General features: G+C 40.4%; 1 protein-coding gene across 1 annotated transcript; it reads right to left on the bottom strand.

Annotated features, from left to right (window-relative positions):
• Window positions 1-548: 548 nt before the first annotated feature.
• atp7b (ATPase copper transporting beta) lies at window positions 549-18,247 on the bottom strand. The gene is made up of 20 exons (XM_038282159.1): window positions 18,098-18,247; window positions 6,897-7,656; window positions 6,468-6,680; window positions 6,061-6,386; window positions 5,909-5,982; window positions 5,421-5,604; window positions 5,084-5,317; window positions 4,893-4,984; window positions 4,692-4,819; window positions 4,467-4,621; window positions 4,255-4,389; window positions 3,982-4,176; window positions 3,724-3,906; window positions 3,470-3,650; window positions 2,852-2,992; window positions 2,637-2,779; window positions 2,366-2,569; window positions 2,172-2,289; window positions 1,980-2,082; window positions 549-912 (listed from the first exon to the last, which is right to left on the bottom strand). The coding sequence occupies exons 1-20, from the start codon at window positions 18,230-18,232 to the stop codon at window positions 687-689; spliced, it is 3,930 nt and encodes a 1,309-aa protein (XP_038138087.1). The 5' UTR covers window positions 18,233-18,247; the 3' UTR covers window positions 549-686.
• Window positions 18,248-20,260: the final 2,013 nt, after the last annotated feature.

Below are 20,260 nucleotides of genomic sequence, written 5' to 3'. Positions count from 1 at the left end.
AACTAAAACAGCAGTTTGGTTGTTTTATTAGCACAAAGCATATTTAAACTTGCCTTTTGGTTTTTTAGTATGTGTAATAAGTGACATTATGAATGGCCTTCTTGAACTCGTTCTCTGTTCTTCCTGCTAACACGTCAAACTGCTGTAAAAAATAAATAAAATTGCCTATTATGAGGTCTGAGTACAGGATAAGAGTCTTATTAATAAGTCTGCAGTCTACTCACAGTGAATAAGCTCATTCTTCCCAGATAACTATAGAACCAAGAGTGAGAGCTTTTGATTAATGCGTTCCATTAATTATTCTTGGCATGTCTTTAAATACAAGTAGGGGAACAAAAAAAAAAAACCCTGGCTTTCCCAAATACTCTTTCTGTGCTGGACTTGTCTAAGAGGAGAAAGACAAGGCAGCATTAAAGTCTGAATTTTTTCCTTTTCAACTCATATATTATTCAGACCATCACTGTCACCAGCAGAGTTATCAGAGCGAACATTGTGCACAACCTGAAGTTGTGGTTCCTCGAAAAAAAAAAGTAAACCAGGGCAAACAATTTGCGATAAAATATAATTTTGAGTTTACAACCAAAAAAAAACGTATTTACACAAGTACAGTCAAACATTTACAAAGGGAACATTACTGAATTTGTAAACATAAGAACTTATTTCCCTTTTTCTTTCTTCTTTACATGTTAAATAACATCTGCTGTCGGGGGATCCAGTCGCGAGTAGCCACGATGCTCCTGGGCAACATTACCGGACAGTCTCTGGCCCATCTGCGCTCGAGGAGTGTTGGGGAGCGAAGGGCTGCGCCACTGCCCAACCAGACCCAGATGCGTGCTTATCTGAGATGATCGAAGGCTCCTCATGTGGCCTCTTGCGCGAGATTCATAGAACTCAAAAGATTTCTTTTTATACCTGTAAAAAAAGACAGGGTTTTATGATACCATTTACTGATTCTTTTCACATTTTGTCACCAACAAATGTGTTTTATCTGGACTTGATGGAAAAGAACAACAAAAACCTGTGAAACATTTAACTTGAAAGAAGATGATGGATATGACACAGTGGGGGATATTCACCTTCCTGCAGGATGATGAGTAAAACCCTTATGTTCCTAATCAATATTTTATACACATCCCCACAGCATAATTCCGCCTCTACCATACATGCAAAAATAAATACAGAAAGATTTGTAATACCTGAATAAATTGTGAATGTATTAAAGGGCTTACAATTGCTCTCCTTGGCTTCACCTTCCTCATACCTGATTGAAAATAGTCAGTTTAGCTATTTTTTTTATGTTTATGCTGCTGTAGGTTTAGTTCGCTGGAGTACATAGGGACCACTTTTTACCATTCTGCTTCATTCCACCTCTGTTCTCCCATTCTGCAGTAACTGTTAGCTCCACCCATAATTTAATGTTCTCTCTGCTTTTTCTTGTCTTACTAATGCCATCTGGTCTGCTCCTGTTTGGCAGTGTAGTCATGTTTCTTTTACTGTGACTAACTATAATTGTTCATTTGGCATGAGATCTGGCTCAGAGCTCGTCTGCCTGACTGTCTTTCCTGGACAGGGCCAACCGTGGAGCTCATTAACAGTTACCTCTTGTATATCTACTTCTATGTCCTTGAACCCCAGACAGGCTTGGCGGAAGGCCTCTCACACTGAGCCTGGTTTTGCTGGAGATTTCTTTCTGTAAAAAAGGAGTTTTTCCTCTCCACTGTTGCTGCATGCATGCTTGGTGTGAGGGATTTCTGAAGAGTCGATGACAAAAAGTATGCGAAAATTGTCTCTTGGAGGAGCATCTTGTGCAAATCAGTGACATGTTGCAATCAGCTGGTTTTGCATCATAAAAAAATGTAACCAATCTGACTGTATTATCTCTGTAAAGTGCCTTGAGATGATGTGTTTGTGAAATGGCACAATATAAACGAACTGAAATGAATTGCTATAAAACATAAAAGAATAGAGCTGTGACTCACATCCTTAGTAGCAAAGAAGACAGAACCACCGAAAGGGATGAGGCAGCCATGGCAGCTGAGCCCATCCAAGGCTGCAGGATGAGACCAGCCGGCATGAACACACCTGAACACCAGAGGAGGCAGTTGGACATGTTTATTGCAGTTCTACTCATTTCGCTCCACGACACAAACTCTAACAGCCTCAGTTCTCACCTGCAGCGACTGGAATACCTAGAAGGTTATAGATGAGCGCAAAGACAAAGTTAATCCTGATCCTGCGCACTGTCTTCTTGGAGAGCTCGATGCTGGCCACCACGTCCAGAAGGTCATTCTGCAGTGTGAGAAACATCCAGTTGAGACTTTTTAAAACCAAATAAAATGTTTCTACAATGACAACAGCCACCTACCCGGATCAGGACGATGTCTGCCGCTTCGATGGCCACGTCTGTCCCAGTACCAATGGCAATGCCGACATCAGCGCAGGCCAAGGCAGGCGAGTCATTGACACCGTCGCCAACCATGGCCACTCGAAGGCCTCGATCCTGCAGCTCCTGAACCTTGGCCACCTTATGCGATGGCAAAACCTCGGCAAACACCTTCCTGATCCCCACCTGCAGCCACAACAAGCTTCAATTTCCAAACCCATGGCCTGCTGCTATCTCTTTATCAAAGTTTTACCTGTGCTGCTATGGCTTTGGCTGTTCGCCTATTATCTCCAGTTATCATGGCCACCTCAATGCCAATACTGTTCAAGGTGTGCACCGCTAATGCAGATTCAGCTTTCACAGTGTCTGCAATTGCTAGCATGGCACATAAAACACCTGGAAAAAGCGCCAATATTATCCATTTGATGCCAAAAAAGAAACAAAATAGCTTGTTGGTATGGTCCGTACCATCTATGGCCACCAGTATGGCAGACTGCCCTTTGGTTTCATGGCTCGACATGGCGGCATCAACATCTGCTTTGATGTGGTGGCCATTCCTCCTCATCCATTCCCTGTTTCCAATCAGGACGGAGTAAGATGCTTCCTCAGCTAGAAAAAAAGGGACAGCAATAGGAAATTTAAACAAAAATAAGATGAAAGGAAACAGGGGTGTGGAAAAATGCCAAGTCTGCTAAATAAAACACCAGCAATGGCCTTAGAGAAGCTATTTCTGTGGCTTATCAATCTGGAAAGTGGTTGTAAGACCATTTTCAAGCAACTAATGGTCTAATGGTCCCCATCCTAAACAAGTTATCCTGATGACCCGAAAATGACTACAAAACATACAAAGCATGGTGCAAATTTTATAGGCTCATTAATGGAGAAAAACAGGCAAGTCTTTTTGAGCATTCCAGTTTGTTTGAAAAAAATAAGAGTTCAGAAGGTTTTCTTTTGCTTGTATGATACTGACTGAAGATGTGGTTTGATTTTTTAAAACTTGGGTAATTAAAAATATTGTGTAAAGGTTTCAGTGATAGCCAACATAATGAAAAAAGGTAGTTGTCTTTCAGAATCACACAGACTTGCCTAAACAAGAGGGCTCCTCGTTTGATAAAAGGTTGCTCTCCTCTTTCGTTACCCCTGGTAGAAGGAAAAGTTCATTGCTCTGCTGTAGCAGATGTTCCACATTGGACACCCGGCAGCTGATCCCGCATCCGGGAACTGCCTGGAAATCCTGACAGTATCCCAGAACATCCGAGCCCAGTTCCTGTTGAAGACACGCTTGTTTTATTTCAATTAAGTCAGTCTTGTGAGTGGTCATTAATTTGCAGGCCTCTTACATCTTTGCAGTATTTAGCAACTGCCATGCCGAGTGGATGCTCACTGCTTGCTTCTGCTGTGCCGACCAGCGCCAGGATCTTTCTCAGGGGCATCCGGGCCATTTCCCAAAGCACCAGCACGCGAGTGACCTTCGGAATCCCGTTTGTTATCGTACCCGTCTTATCAAACATCACTACATTGATCTAAAGAAAAGAGGAAACTCAGAAGGACGGTTTTCTAGGCAGAGAAAGCTTGTTCCCAAAATCTTAATTTATTACCTTGTGTGCCATCTCCAGTGGCTCCCCTCCTTTGATGAGGATCCCATTCTGCGCCCCAACTCCTGTTCCAACCATAACGGCTGTTGGCGTGGCCAACCCAAGGGAGCAGGGACAAGCAATGGATAGAACGGTGATGGATGCCTGGAAGGCGAAGCGGACAATGACTTCCGCCTTGGAGATGTTCTGGTTGTAACCCTGTGTGGAGGCTGAGAGTAAGAGCTCTGCAAGATTTGCTTGTCTATAGGCAAGGAAAGTGATCATAAACAAACGTACTGGAAAGTGCTCCTTCACAATGTCAAAATTGACAAACCCTATGGCCATCCAGGCCACCAGTGTTATAAGGGATGCAATAATAATGAAAGGCACGAAGTAGCCGCTCATTTTGTCAGCAAATTGTTGGATTGGTGCCTGCAGGAAAATAAGTGGAAACACTCAAAACAGGGCTTTAGGATTTATTAATCGCTTGACTGTACAATCAAATGTACCTTCGATGTCTGGGCCTCTTCCACTAGTTTTACTATCTGGGAGAGTGTAGTTTCAGCACCGACGTGAGTGGCCTCCACCAGAAGGGCGCCGTGACCATTGATGGAGCCTGCCATCACCAAGCTGCCTGGCCTCTTAGTGACAGGCATGGGCTCACCTGACAAAAAAAAAAGATGTAATAATGTGGTAAAAACTCTAACTGGCATCTACAGCTGTTTTCTTTTTACCTGTAATTAAGGACTCATCCGCCATAGAGCTCCCCTCAATCACTTTTCCGTCAATAGGAAACTTTCCTCCAGGGACGACTTTCACAACGTCGCCTCGCTGGACCAGCTCCACCTCTATCTGATCCTCGCTAAATAAATGCATAATTGAAAGTTATCCAGCTCAGTTATCACCCTGCTCTGTTTAATTCTTTAGGGCTTTACCTGACAATGGAGTGATCGGGTCCTAAAGTGACCACAGTGGCATCAGTGGCTTGTAGTGACATTAATTTGACCAAAGCTTCAGAGGTTTTACTCTGAAAATGTTATATTAAAGTTGACTCAATGCAGAAGATGTTCCTGTGATGCAAAACTGATCAAATTGCACAAAAAACAAGAATATACTTTTCTTCTACCTTAGCAATGTGCTCCAGCCATCGTCCGAGAGCGATGAACACAAAGAGCATAGGTGGAGTGTCGAAGAAAGTCATGGGACTCTTGGCGGCTCGTTCTGCCATGGCCACGGCAAGGACCACACAGGAATAGATGTAGGCGATGGAGGTGGCCAAAACAATCAGCACGTCCATATTTGCTGTGCGGTGTTTCAAAGAACGATATGCCTGGATGTAGAAGTATCGACCTCCGAATATCTAAGCAAAGAAACCCCAAAGTTTTGCAGTTGATTACAGCGGTAGAGCAACAGCCGAAGTTATAGAGATAACCTTAAATCCAGAAATGTTTTTTTCCTTGTACCTGCACAGGTGTACATAGTAGGAAAAATGCCAGATTGAGGAGAGAAAGACCTGGCAGAATGTTCTGCTCCTCTGGCATGGCGCCACCATGGTCTTTGTGCTGGATGTCCATGATCATCATGTAGATCATAAGGCCCATGACAGGTAGGCCAAAGACCAGGCTGAGAAGAAAGGAGTTTTTCCACCTAGAGAGAAAAAAAAGGCACAAATGGGGTGCTATTCCTTTACTTCATATGACAGATTTCAACGTCCTAATTATAGGTCAAGTAAATGTCACTGGGCACAGAGGTGTAGCAAGGGCAAAGTCCACATTCAATTTATGTCCTGTCTGCCACCATCAAAAGATTGTGTCCCGTCCCACTGTCTCTCAGACCCATTTCCTGTCAGCTAACTTTTAAATAAATGCCACTAGTGCGCATTTTTTTAAAATCGGAAGATGAGAAACACCCAAGACAAGAATTGAACCCAAGGTCTGCAATAGATACCCACTGACGGATTTCCTCTGAGTGATCCAGGTTGTTTTTGAAACCAGTTTTCTCCAGGCTTGTCTCGAATCCAAGGCTCTGCAATCCCAAACACAAGATGGGGTTACTTTTGAAAGCAATGGTGAGCACTAAACCAACACCTTAAAAAGGAAGTACCTGAATTATCCTGACAATATCACGAGCTCCAAGGACCTCTGGGTCAAACTGTATGTGAGCTTTTTTGGTGGCCAGGGCCACTGAAGCTGAGTGGATGCCTTTGGTCGAGATGAGCTTGGATTCGATTTTGTGCACGCATGACGCACAAGTCATTCCCGTAATCTGCAGATCAAGTTTCCCTTGTGTCACTGTGTTGTCTTCCAACAATTCAGCACCAAAGCCTAAATCCTCTATTAACTGAGACACCCCAGCTGGATCAAGGAGGTTTGGGTCGTAATTCACCTCCGCTTTCCCAGCCATTAGAGACACGAGGACAGAGATGATTCCTGCAAGAAAAACAAAAACGTGAAGTACAATCATGCTGGTGTCAGAAAGGCAATTTAAGAAGAGGGAATGCTCAAACTCACCCTTGTGTTTGATCATGTTTTTCTCAATATTAGCCACGCAGGAGGCACAGGTCATTCCCGCCACACGGATGAAGCATTTCTGTGCTTTGATTTCAGGGGAGTAAGGGCAGCAGCTTGTACTGGTTACCTGAGATTCAGCACCTTTGCTTATTTCCATCTTGCTGGATGAGCATAGGCTTCCAAAGTCTTGTTTTTCTTGAATATGAGGAGGCTCTGATATAGAAACAGATATAGGATTTTGATGCATAAAACAATATTAACTACCAAATGAGTAAATAATTTATTTAGTTATCAATAAAAGTGTTAATAATGACCTCTGTCCTTCTATTTAACCTTATCGTACTTCCTTTTATTAATTGTTCCTGTTTTGCCTGGGAACTCATTTTGTCTTGAGGAGAACCTCCCTCCATGGTAGATAACATATCTTACCTTTTAGTGAAGCGTCAAAGCCCATCTCCTCTATAGCTGCCCTAACATGCTCTGCATCGGTCAGACTGGGGTCAAAGCTTATTGTTCCCTTTTCTTCCTTCAAAGACACTATTACAGACTTGACTCCGACCATTTGACAGATCCTGCCCTCTATGGACTGCACACAGGACCTACAAGTCATCCCTCCAATCCAGACATTTACGATATGAATGGGTCCATTCAAGTCACTCTGCCAGCAGCTTAGGTCTCCATCAAATGACTCCTCAGGGAAAAGAGTAGCATCAAACCCCATATCTTCTATCTTATCTCTTAGATCATGTTGCGTAACCAGGAGAGGCTGATATACAATCAGGGCAACACCATCCTGAAGAGACACCTGGATGTAGGAGACCCCTTGCATCTCTCCAACTTGTCCCTCAATGGCCTGGACGCAGGACTGGCAGCGCATCCCGTCCACTTTGATCCGTATAGCTGCTTCAACTCTGCATCCCAGAGTCTGTAGCTGTAGAGCTATCTCTTTGGTAGTGGTAAATGAGGCATCGTACTCCACCTGGAGTAAACTATCCGCCACAGTCCAGATGATGGCAGAGACTCCCTTAAGGTGGCTGAGTGTGGATTCCACATCTTGTGGTCCACAGGCGAGTCCCAAAAGTTTGAAACTTGCTCTGGAGATAGGTTTGGTTGATAGGAGTTCACTCTGGCTGCCATATTCATATGCCAGGTTATCAAAGCCTGTTTGGTCGACGGCAGGGCCATTTCTCTGAAAAGGAGAGAGCAAGGTGCATTAGTTCCTACTTATTTATTTCTGAAAACTAATTGAAATTCATTAATGAGGACATAGATGCTAAGCTTGCATATGTTAAGGTTAATTACAACATCCATCGCAATAATTTAACCAGAGAAATCCTTTTGTTTTGATTAAACACTATCAAACCTCAAATTTACATTTTATGAACAATGAACAATACATTTAAATATCTTCTTTTGACAGGGCTGCTTAAGCTTTTAGTTTGATTTAGCTTAATTTAGTTTACTTTAATTTAAACTAGCTTTCAGGAGATTTTTTCTTATCAAACTGTACCCATCATAGTTATTTTAATCTATTGTAGTTTCCCGAAACTTAAGTTAGCCAATTTCTCTAACCTTAGTTTTGTTTCAGTTGTGTAGATTATAATAGTTGTGTGAATGCTGTAAGCATTAGAGTGTTTATGTATGTGCTGCATTTCTAAACAGTTCTTAACAGGTTTTTATTTCCTAATTAATAATCAGCCATGATTCTGCCATTTGTTTCACCCCGTTTCCTCTGTTTTGAAGAAGGCCATTAAGCTTTTCTTTCTGCTCATTCCCAATACTTTAACAAAGTTTTTACTTCCAACTTCAGCTTATTTCTGGATGAATTTTATTACCATATATTACATGACTTCAGCTTTGAAACACTTTAATCAAGCTTCTTATGTAGCACTAATCTGATCATTCAATATAACATTCTTCAACACTTTAGTCCTTATCCTTAAATGACTCCTTTTTTTCTGACACAAAATAAAATTCAGGTTTTTCTTGCCATTGTTTTGCCATTTCTGCAAATTTATTAGATTTCAGCCTATGTTTTGATCTTATGTTTGATTCTGCTCTCTTTCTGGACAGGCATTACGCTTTTTTATTTGCCGTTATGTCATGTTTCTGCTGTTGGCTTCCATTATTTTTAGCAAAGTAATTAAGAGTTTTTGTTTTCTGCCATTTCATACCATTCAAACAGTTTTTGCTTTAAATTTCAGCTTGTTTCTGCTATTTTAACTATACAGCTTACAGTTTAGCATACAGCGTTCACACTGCATTTTCGCAGGAAATGCAACTTTTTCTAGTTTATCTTAGTTTAGCCTACTTAAACATTTAAACAACTCATTTTTTTCTGTGATTTTTTTGCTAATACATAGTATACATGGATGTAATTTATGTTTGTATGTAATCCTGGATATTATTTTAAGAATTTCCTGCATATTTGTCTCAGTCCCGCTTTTATGTCTAAAACCTGTGCGACACCCTCCCTGTGTTTGATGAGAGTATTATATCTGTCTGTAAGTAATATACAATAATTTTACGAAAACAAAGCAGAATATGAAGCACAATTAATATTTCTTATGACTTGGGTTCTTATGTGATGGAACAACATAAACTATGTTGATATTTTGGAACTGGGAGAAATATCTGACAAAGTAAAATCTGAGAAAAGTGCCAGATTTACTTTTATTTCCTGAAAAAAGAATCCAGTGCAAAAAATATCTTAGAAGAAAAAAAATATTATGTATTATTTACTGCCGTATAAACATGAAGAACATGTTGTTACAGTTTTTTTCCCTTCACTTACTATCAATTGAGTGTATTTTTTAATTATTATAAAAAAAAATAGTTTCAAGTATAATGGACCAGAAATAGAACAGGTCTGGTGAAATGCAGCCATCAGCACAATGTAAAATTGTCTTTTCTAGTACAGCAGTGGTAGTTTGGGGGATAATAGCCTCGTGATCAGCCCGACCCATAAGCTTGATGGCGTGACTCTGCTTAGACTGAAAGGAAAAGTCAACCCCTATTATGAGTCCCAGGTATGGAGTTCCAGGATGGCCTCATGTAGCTGTGGTTTGGATTAACTTTTTTTATTTTATTTTTTTCCTGAGCAACACTTTCACCATGATAAGGTTTGTTTTTTATTTGAAGAATATATGTTTTATGGGAATTTTTAATCCAACTTAATTACCTAAATAATGAACTATGGTCCAATTAATGGCAGTTTTAGTATAATTCATACTCTAATTCAATCAGAATTCAAGTTGAGGATTCAAAAATATATATATATATATAATTAATTTCTCCAAAAGGACAAAGAGATTTTTTTTTTACATGTCTCTCTTTTTTATGTCTGTTGATTCAGGTTACAATGGTTCAATTCTATTCTGCATTGTACAAAGAAGCTCCTGGGTTTTAATTGAAGCCATGTTTTTTTTTTCTTTTTTTTTTCTTTTGTTCTTCACAAAGTATGAATCTTCTCTTTGGGTGTCTCTTGCTGGGTACTCTGCCTTCCTCCAACAGTCTATTAACATTCTTTGTAAGTGTGAATGTGTGTGTATGATTTGCCAAAGAAAAGAAAAAAACTTAAACAAATTCCCTCTTTTAATATGGAAGCAGATATAGAATGTCTGCCATTTAGGCAGAAGTGGGAAAAGTTGTATCCTTAGTCCCAGGAAAACATCACTAATGGATAATCAGTGTACTACAAACACAACAATAATCATTCAATTCAGTTTATTTATATAGCGTCAATCGACAACACGTCATCTCAAGGCACTTTTCAGAGACAATTCAACCAAATCATACAAACATACATACTGGGATGAAATTTTTTTTTAAGTAGGAAAGAGGAGCCCCGATGATCTTCTCTAAAGTTCTCACCACTCTAATGTTCTTTCCAGTCTGAGGCGCTGCAGCCTCCACACCACACAGTGAGACAGCTGGTCAGAACGCTCTCTATGGTGCTTCTGTAGAAGGTGGTGAGGATGGGTGGGGGCAGGTGGGCTCTCCTCTTTGTCCTTTTGGAGAAATTAATTATATATATATATATCTTTCCAGTCTGAGGCGCTGCAGCCTCCACACCACACAGTGAGACAGCTGGTCAGAACGCTCTCTATGGTGCTTCTGTAGAAGGTGGTGAGGATGGGTGGGGGCAGGTGGGCTCTCCTGATGAGCAATGGTGCGTGGTTAGGCTGGAACTTTCTGAAGTCAACGATAATCTCCTTCATCTTCTCCACATTCAGGATCAGGCTGTTATCTCTGCACCAGTCCACCAGCTGCTCCACCTCCTCTCTGTAGTGCTGGTCGTTGTCGTCTCTGATGTGGCCCACCACCATGGTGTTGTCTGCAAACTTCACGATGTGATTGGTGGTGAACCTGGGGACGTAGTCATGTGTCATCAAAGTGAACAGCAGGGGGCTCAGGACGCACCCCTGAGGGGAGCCTGTGCTTTGGGTGATGAAATCAGAGGTGTTCTGTCCAACCTGAACTGATTGAGGTCTGTCTGTGAGGAAGTCTAGCAGCCAATTGTGGAGGGGTGTATTGAATCCCAGCTGTTCCAGTTTTCCCAGCAGATGCTGTGGGATGATGGTGTTGAAAGCTGAACTAAAGTCCAGGAACAGCATCTGCATTGAGTGTTCTTCTCCTCCAGGTTGTGCCAGGCTCAGGTGAAGAGCAGCAGAGACGGCGTCTTCAGTGGAGCGGTTCCATTGGTAGGCAAACTGGAACTGGTCGAATGTTGGTGGCAGACTGGAGATGATGTGTTCTTTAACCAGCCTTTGGAAGCACTTCATCGGGATTGGAGTCAATGCGACAGGCCGGTAATCATTGAGTGAGTTGACCTGAGGCTTCTTTGGGACGGGAATGATGGTGGCAGACTTGAAGCATGCTGGCACTATGGATTGGACACCAGCCAGCTGATCTGCACACTCCTTATACACCCGCCCAGGTATGTTATCAGGCCCTGGGGCCTTCCTTGGGTTGACTCTCCTCAGAGTTTTTCTCACTTCAGTTACATCCAGGTTTAGTGCCTCCTTCCCCTGGTGTGGAACAGCTTTCACTGCTGGAGGTTGTTTAGAGCCTCAAACCTTCCAAAAAAGTTGTTCAGTTCATTTAGGAAGTCAGTGTTTGCTGCATCTCCCGGTGGGGAGGGTGTGTTGTAGTCTGTGATCACCCAAATGCCTTTCCACATCCTCCTGGTGTTGCTGTCATCGTGGAAAAGATGCTGGATCTTCTGGCTGTTGTTGTTGTGCTTCACTGATCTGATGGCATGGTTTAAGTTGGCATGCGCTGTTCTTAGTGCCTCCTTATCACCAGACTTGAAAGCTGAGTTCTGTGGTTTTAGAAATTTCCAAACCTCCATTTATCCAGGGTCATTGGTTGGCCCGGGTGGTGATGTTCTTTTTGATGCTGACGTCCTCAACGCATTCTTTTATGTAGGCTGACACAGTCATGGCATGCTCATCAATATTTAATAAGTTGTCATAGGTTGCTGCAGCCTTGAAGATGTTCCAGTCAGAGCATTCAGAAACAGTCTTGGAGTTTCTCCATGGCACCCTCAGACCACACTCTGACCTCTTTAACTGTTGGTTAAGCCCTGATCAGCTGTGGCTTATATGCAGGAATTAACATGATAGACAGGTGATCTGATTACCCAACGTGGGGGTGGGGGGGCTGCTCTGAATGCATTTGTTGATATTAGAGTAAACCAGGTCTAAAATGTTTTCAGCCTGAGTTGCAAAGTCCACATGTTGGTAAAAATGAGGGAGAACAGTCTTCAAGTTAGCCTGGTTAAAATCCCAAGCAATGATGAAAACACCCTCTGTGTGCGCAGATTGGATCTCAGAGATAACCTGGTATAAAGTTTTCATATAAGTGATAATAGTAGGTTGAAGTCATATAAGATGGAGCTCAGGCATTTCCTGAGCTACGTCATAGAGCTGAGAAATGGCTTCTTCTCTATGTTACATTTCACAGATTCAAGCCCAAAAAAATGGGTCAGTCCGATGTTTGAGCCTGGTGCTGACTTCATTGGTGGTTGCCGGTTTTCTTTTGAACAGGTACGATAATTGTTAGCTATAAGTAAACTTTTTGTTGATTTTTTTTTATTATTTGCGTATTATTATCAAATTTCTTTTGGGAGATTTAACATTGTTCTTGTAGCAAAACTAAAATAAAAATGTTTTCAATTGAATGCAATAGTTAACTGTGATATTGAACTAACTAAAACATATTTAGCACTATAAATATAAGCCACCTTCTAATCTTTAAAATCTATGTTCATTGCATTTTAAATATGCATTTCATCTTGGTCAGCTACATTGTGAAGGTAAACACTTGGAAATTAAACAATGGCATATGGTCAGTCATAGTTATGAGATTTAAAGTCATAATTTTGACTTTCAGTCATAATCATGAGGTAGCTATATGGTCGCAATTATGAAATTAAAAGTCATAATTTTTCCATTTCAAAGTCAATTATAATTTATAAAATCATAATTATAAGATATCGGAGACTAAACATATTGATAAGATAAAAAATATAGAATTTCATACTTTTAAGGTCAATTTTTAGATAAAAACTCCTGGTTTTGATTAGGAAGTCCTTCATCCATCCATCTATTTTCTCCCTCTATTTCATGTCAGGGTTGGGGTGGGGCCGGTGCCTATCTCCAGAAGTCTATGGTTGAGAGGCGGGGTACAGCCTAGACAGGTCGCCAGGGTGTTACATGGTAACACAGAGTCACACACCCATGCGCACTCACACCTAGGGACAAATTAGAGAAGCCAATGAACCTTGCAGTCATGTTTTTGGACTGTGGGAGGAAGCCGGAGTACCCGGAGAGAAGCCACCCATGCACGGGGAGAACGTGCAAACTCAATGTAGAAGGACCTCGGGCCGGGAATCAAACCTGAAACTTTCCTGCACCACCGGGCAGCCTTTAGGAAGCCATATAAGGGTATAATTATGATTAAAAGTCATAATTTCTAAACCAAAGTCAATCATGACAAACAGTACAGATATAATTCTGAGATATAAAGTCATGATTAGGGAATTTTTAAGTATTGATTATGAGATTAAAGGTCATAATTGTGATATATACAGTCATTGTTGTGATATACACTCACTGGCCACTTTATTAGGTACCCCATGCTAGTAACGGGTTGGACCCCCTTTTGCCTTCAGAACTGCCTCAATTCTTCGTGGCATAGATTCAACAAGGTGCTGGAAGCGTTCCTCAGGGAGTTTGGTCCATATTGACATGATGGCATCACACAGTTGCCGCAGATTTGTCGGCTGCACATCCATGATGCGAATCTCCCGTTCCACCACATCCTAAAGATGCTCTATTGGATTGAGATCTGGTGACTGTGGAGGCCATTTGAGTACAGTGAACTCATTGTCATGTTCAAGAAACCAGTCTGAGATGATTCCAGCTTTATGACATGGCGCATTATCCTGCTGAAAGTAGCCATCAGAAGTTGGGTACATTGTGGTCATAAAGGGATGGACATGGTCAGCAACAATACTCAGGTAGGCTGTGGCGTTGCAACGATGCTCAATTGGTACCAAGGGGCCCAAAGAATGCCAAGAAAATATTCCCCACACCATGACACCACCACCAGCCTGAACCGTTGATACAAGGCAGGATGGATCCATGCTTTCATGTTGTAGACGACAAATTCTGACCCTACCATCCGAATGTCGCAGCAGAAATCGAGACTCATCAGACCAGGCAACGTTTTTCCAATCTTCTATTGTCCAATTTCGATGAGCTTGTGCAAATTGTAGCCTCAGTTTCCTGTTCTTACCTAAAAGGAGTGGCACCCGGTGTGGTCTTCTGCTGCTGTAGCCCATCTGCCTCAAAGTTGGACGTACTGTGCGTTCAGAGATGCTCTTCTGCCCACCTTGGTTGTAACGGGTGGTTATTTGAGTCACTGTTGCCCTTCTATCAGCTCGAACCAGTCTGGCCATTCTCCTCTGACCTCTGGCATCAACAAGGCATTTCCGCCCACAGAACTGCCGCTCACTGGATGTTTTTTCTTTTTCGGACCATTCTCTGTAAACCCTAGAGATGGTTGTGCGTGAAAATCCCAGTAGATCAGCAGTTTCTGAAATACTCAGACCAGCCCTTCTGGCACCAACAATCATGCCACGTTCAAAGTCACTCAAATCACCTTTCTTCCCCATAATGATGCTCGGTTTGAACTGCAGGAGATTGTCTTGACCATGTCTACATGCCTAAATGCACTGAGTTGCCGCCATGTGATTGGCTGCTTAGAAATTAAGTGTTAACGAGCAGTTGGACAGGTGAACCTAATAAAGTGGCCGGTGAGTGTACATTGTCATAGTTATTGCTGACAGTCTTATTCCTTGAGTAGAATAATTCCTTTGGGGGTCCAATGCCTGAAGAATATGTATTTAGCGCATAAGATGCTTGACACCCACCCAGGTCTTCTCTAACAATGTTAGAAGTTTCCAAAGTCACCTCTTTTGCATGACTGTTATTTTCAGTAGGGGATTTAATAAGATGTGTTTTATATTTACAATGCATTTTCAAAAAGGAGAAATCCCATTGAGTCAGGAAGCAGTTATGTGATTCTGCAAACTTGGAGTAAAGCAAACATGGTGCTGTTGCTGTTCAAAGTACGCCAATAAATCAGAGGAGAAAATTGTTCTAGGAAAATAACGTGTTTACAGAATCTCTAACATTTCCAGGGTTTCCATAGCCGTCTGTTAAAAGGTCTCTAATGTGCTGCAGACCTAAGTTAGAATTTCTGAGTCCAAAGGGAAAAAAAGATAAAATGCATCAAATAAAAGTATTGTAAGGCAGTGAACTGACTTGATAAGTTCTGCTACAAAACAGCATTAGAAAAGAAGACTCTTGTTTTCCTGCAACAGATTTCTCATTTAATATGAAGAAGAGATCGACTGATACAGATTTTTTAATTTTTTAGGCCAATGCAGCTACTGATTATTTTGACATTACTCTAAGTAAGTCCTGATATTTTTGGGCCGATTCTTCTTTTCTTCGTCCATTTTCATGATAAATAAAATACAGTAACAACAAATGTCACACAAGTCTAAATTCAAACAAAAAAATAATATTTATTAATAAAAATTATCAAACAATCAGCAAATGTAGAGAGCAACAATGCATGAATTTCACCTCATCTAAATGCATAGCTGCACTATACGCTAACAAATGAATAAACACACATTTATTAGACAGAAAGGGAAAAAAAACTATCGGTCTGATGGATCTTTCTCTGATGTGATGCTTTTAACATAGGAAGGAAGGAAGGAAGGAAGGAAGGAAGGAAGGAAGGAAGGAAGGAAGGAAGGAAGGAAGGAAGGAAGGAAGGAAGGAAGGAAGGAAGGAATATATATATATATATATATATATATATATATATATATATATATATATATATATATATATATATATATATATATATATATATATATATATATATATTTATATATATATATATATATATATATATATATATATATATATATATATATATTTATATATATATATATATATATAATAGAACTAAGTGGGTTTTTGTGGGTTAATGTTGTTTATGCTGAGTGTTGCCCTACTGACCCATTGCACCACATAGATAAGGTTGAAGCTTTGAGGGAATCCGTGTCCTGGATCAGTAACCTCCAGGCTGCTGAACTAGTTCTTCCTCTGTTACCACATCTGGGATTTTACTGAAATCAACAACCAGTGGCTAACAGAACATCTAACTGCATTTAAAAGTCTTTTAAATTATAAAAACTTTTTGTTTTAGACAGTTTAAGATAGCAAAATTCAGATTCTGCTCCTCTTCTCGAGGATTTTTTCTTGTAAACTGGCTCCTCTTGATAGCATTGAAGATCAAGAGCACATGAGGAGGACATCATTACTCAGCTTCTTTTAGTGCATTTGCACCGTTTAACCCTCAAACATTTACCTCAGTCTACCATGGACACTAGGACAGGTATTAACCAAATACAGAACACAGCAGTAGGTCCACCAAGGTTTGGCTGATAATGAAGAAATTAACATTTCTGGGTCAAGTTAAAGCTCAGAATTTCCTCCTTATTTAGACGACATGGAGATGAAACAAGCTGTAAAAGCAGGGAACACATCTCCTTTGGAGTGAATTTGTTCCCTTATTGTTGCAAAAAAATAAAAATAAAAAGATTTTAATAAACTCTGCTGTTTTCTTTGATTTAATTTTTTCAAAATACATATTTTTTAATCAAGATTCATTTTTACTCCCCCCCCCCCCATTTTAAATTTTCTTTTTTTCATATATTTTTTTTCATAAGACCACACTCTCTTCATTTGTAGGGGTGGGCTTTCCTCCAGGCCAAGGACCTCCAAACTGATGGCGAGATGGAGCGGGGACCCCCTAATTATAAATATATTGTATGAAATTGTTTTATATCAAACTAGTCCTATAGTCTCTCTATTACAGATGGGGTCATGTAACGAAAGTAATTTCGCCTTTCACCCTGGGATTATTAAAGTATTTCTGATTCCTGGTTGATGGGACAGGTGTTGGGAATGAAACGGTGCCCAGGGTGAAAGAGCTCCTGTGTGTCGCTGAACGTGTGCATTGATGACTGAAAGACATCTTCTTCCTCCATTTATCTGTTTACTACAGTGTGTTGAATTCATGTTAATGTGGATTTTAAGACATTTCAATTAGTGGATTAAATTGTAGGGGGGAATACAAAAAATAAAAAAGTCTAATCAACCAAAACTTTCGCAACCCCAATGCTGTACCTCTGTGGACCCTCTAGGGGTCGCACATCCTCTGTTAAAGACCTCTGCTCTAGGTTGATTACCAAAGACATATTTTATTGTCCATCCATCCATCCATTTTCTTTACAAGCTTAATCCCAAGTGGGGTCACGAGGGCTGCCTATCTCCAGCTGTCTATGGGCGAGACACACTCACACCTAAGGAGAATCTAGAGAAGCCTAACAGTCGTGTTTTTGGACTGTGGGAGGAAGCCGGAGTACCCGGAGAGAACCCACGCATGCTCAGGGAGAACATGCAAACTCCATGCTGAAAGACCAGGAATCGAACCCAGAACCTTCTTACTGCAAGGCAGAAGTTCTACCCACTGCGCAGCCTAATTTATTGTTTAAAAAAATAAATAAATATATATGTATATATGAAAAATAAAATATGAATAAATACAAATGTATATATTTAAAAAATATTTTTTTTTATTATTCATTTTTTTCTATTTAATAATGGTTTAATTTCTGGAAAGGAATTTTTTCTAACTTCCTTTCACAAAGCGTGTTCTTTCATTGGAACAATAATAGAATGAAATTCGCTTTAATCTTTCAATTGAAATGAAAATATTACAAAATAAATAAAATAAATAGATAAGTTGGAGGTGTCCCAACTTTTCCCTGTCATTGTAAAAATGTAATGTTTAAAGTAAAAATCCTGGAAATGAATGGTTGTTTATTAAATGAATCCCTCTTCAGAGATCAGAACCACACTAATGTGATTAAATCCACATTATTTTTCAGTCCAGTAGAACTTCTTCTGTTCTAATTGTCTCTCCTGGTCCGATCCAACAGCTCAGGTTGGTTTGGTGCAAATGTTCTGCGGGCCTACCTTTAGTTCTGCCGCACACCGGGTCGGGTCGCAGGTGGAGCCGCAGGTGCACACCGGCTTACAGCCGCATTCAACCATACAGATCTGCTCTCCGGGGGCCCCGGGCTGCTTTCTGGAGCCATTGGGTAAAAACATAGTGGGATCGGAGCAGAGCTGGGCTGCGATGGAGCTCTGCTTCTGTTTTCCTGTCAGATCACAGGGCAAAAGTCCAGGAGATATGGAGCACGCGCCTCTGGTACGTCATCTTCAAGCAATAATCCGCGCGGTTACTTTTCACGGTGAAACCAGCTACAGATACAGATTACTGTTTCTCACAAGAACAAAAACCCGCTATAACTAAGTTGTAACTCTTCTTGAGAGATGAGTTTTTATTCTTAACAATTAATGTTAAAAGTGTGTCCCATTAAATCATATTTAAATGCAAGGCCGACTCAATGTATGGAAGGTTAAAAGGGACAAAATCAAACAATTAAATGTATAATAGAATTATGAAATGTAGAAGGAATAATAAAGGAAATAAATGCACCATTAAATACTAAATATACATTTTAAATTAAATAATCAGTCATTTTTTAAATAAAGTCATTTATTTAAAGCTACAGTGTGTAACTTTTAGTATCAGCATTAATGCCTCTAAGGTTATGTTGGACCAAAAATACTAATCTTTCAAGAATTTCCCATTAGAAGCCCTTTGTTATTTTTCTTAATTTGGGCAAGTTGGTCTTTCTTGTTATTAGATCATTTTTGCCATTAAAATATCCAGACTTTTTGAATGTTACAAAGGTAATAAGGTCTTGTCCTGGATTCCAATAACACTATTGGCTTGAAATTTAGATTTTCAAAGTATTTCTCTAAGGAGCCCGATAAAGGGTTAATTTTAACCCCTTTAACACTCCATAGAGGCCTCCATGGGCCCTTAAGAGATATTGTTTGTGACTTCTTTGCTCTGTTAATCAATAAATCCTTGGAGGTGATATAGCAAAAGAATCTTTTATTATTTCATCTTAACAATAGCTCAGTCGGTTCAGAATCAAACCGCTTGCTAAAATGCCCTCTCAAGAAACAAAGTGTGTACTAAGGTGATCTCTTGCAAGCCAAACCTCATGTTAATGTGCCGTCTGTGGAGCCAAAACACATAAAGTGCCCGCTGGGGAGCCAAAACGCATGCTAATGGGGGCCCTTTGGGAGCCAGAATTGTTCTCAAGAATCAGAACGCATACTTAATGCCCTCTCGGGAATACATGCTAAACCACCCTCTTGGAACTATAAGGCGCACTTACCTGTCATCTTGGAAACTAAAAGCATGCTAATGGCCCCTCTCAGGAGCCAAAAGGTGTGCTAAACTGCCCTCTTGGAGCTATAAGGTGCACTAACCTGTCATCTCAGAAAATAAAAGCATGCTAAAATATCTTCTCAGGAGACAAAACCCATGGCTAAAGTCCTTCAGTGTACATTTGTTGCGCCACGGCCGCCAAGTCCTTTCATTTTAGATAATGGACGCCTTGAAGGGAATATATAAAATTATGTGAAATAAATATTCAATCAATTATGAATTATGTTTGTTTCTTTTCCAGAAGCACCTCACTGGACTGTTTATTATATTTTTAATATCGCTTTGAAATGCTGCCAAGGCAACTGGCTCATTAAAGGAGCTGTAGGTCATTTCAGAGGGATCAGATTAATTCATTTAGAACAGACAGGCTATTTGACAAGGACTTTTTTTTTTTTTTTAAACAGATGTTCAACATTTTATGAAGGACCATCCAATCAGAATCCAGGGATGTCAAGGTGAAATACACAGAGGGACAAAAAACTAAATTTGCTACAAGTTTGGGGCCAGACTGGTTAAATGTTTACTAAAAAATATTGAAATTAACATGGCCTATTGAATCAAGACCTGACATATTTTTTTTTTTTTAACGCAGGAGTTGAGGAGCGCGGTTAGGGCAACTGACTTCAGCCCAGCTTGGATTTTTAAAGAGGGAAAAGCAAAAACAATCCAAACATGCAAAGGACAACAAAAAAATGAAGAGAAAAACACAATCGTGTTTGACCCTGGGAATGTAGTGTTGGTGCGTGCAACACTACATTCCCCACAATGCAACAGTAGCACATAAAGTCACAGCAGCACGCACAAGCAGCCGTGGCCTGAGGGCCGGTTCT

This window comes from Cyprinodon tularosa, unplaced genomic scaffold (assembly GCF_016077235.1).
Source record: "Cyprinodon tularosa strain WSP-4 unplaced genomic scaffold, ASM1607723v1 ctg18, whole genome shotgun sequence".
In the NCBI taxonomy this organism is placed as follows: domain Eukaryota; kingdom Metazoa; phylum Chordata; class Actinopteri; order Cyprinodontiformes; family Cyprinodontidae; genus Cyprinodon; species Cyprinodon tularosa.
Note: the sequence above shows the minus strand (reverse complement) of the source record. Positions and strands in the feature narration are given on the sequence as shown.

What these genes read in the sequence shown, in the direction of transcription:
- atp7b (XM_038282159.1), bottom strand. Translation starts at nt 18,232, where the DNA reads ATGTTTTTACCCAATGGCTCCAGAAAGCAGCCCGGGGCCCCCGGAGAG. An exon ending in TTGCTAAATACTGCAAAGAT is followed by an intron (nt 3,651 to 3,723) that starts GTAAGAGGCCTG and finishes TGTCTTCAACAG; the next exon opens with GAACTGGGCTCGGATGTTCT. An exon ending in CGAGGAGCCCTCTTGTTTAG is followed by an intron (nt 2,993 to 3,469) that starts GCAAGTCTGTGT and finishes CTTTTTTTCTAG; the next exon opens with CTGAGGAAGCATCTTACTCC.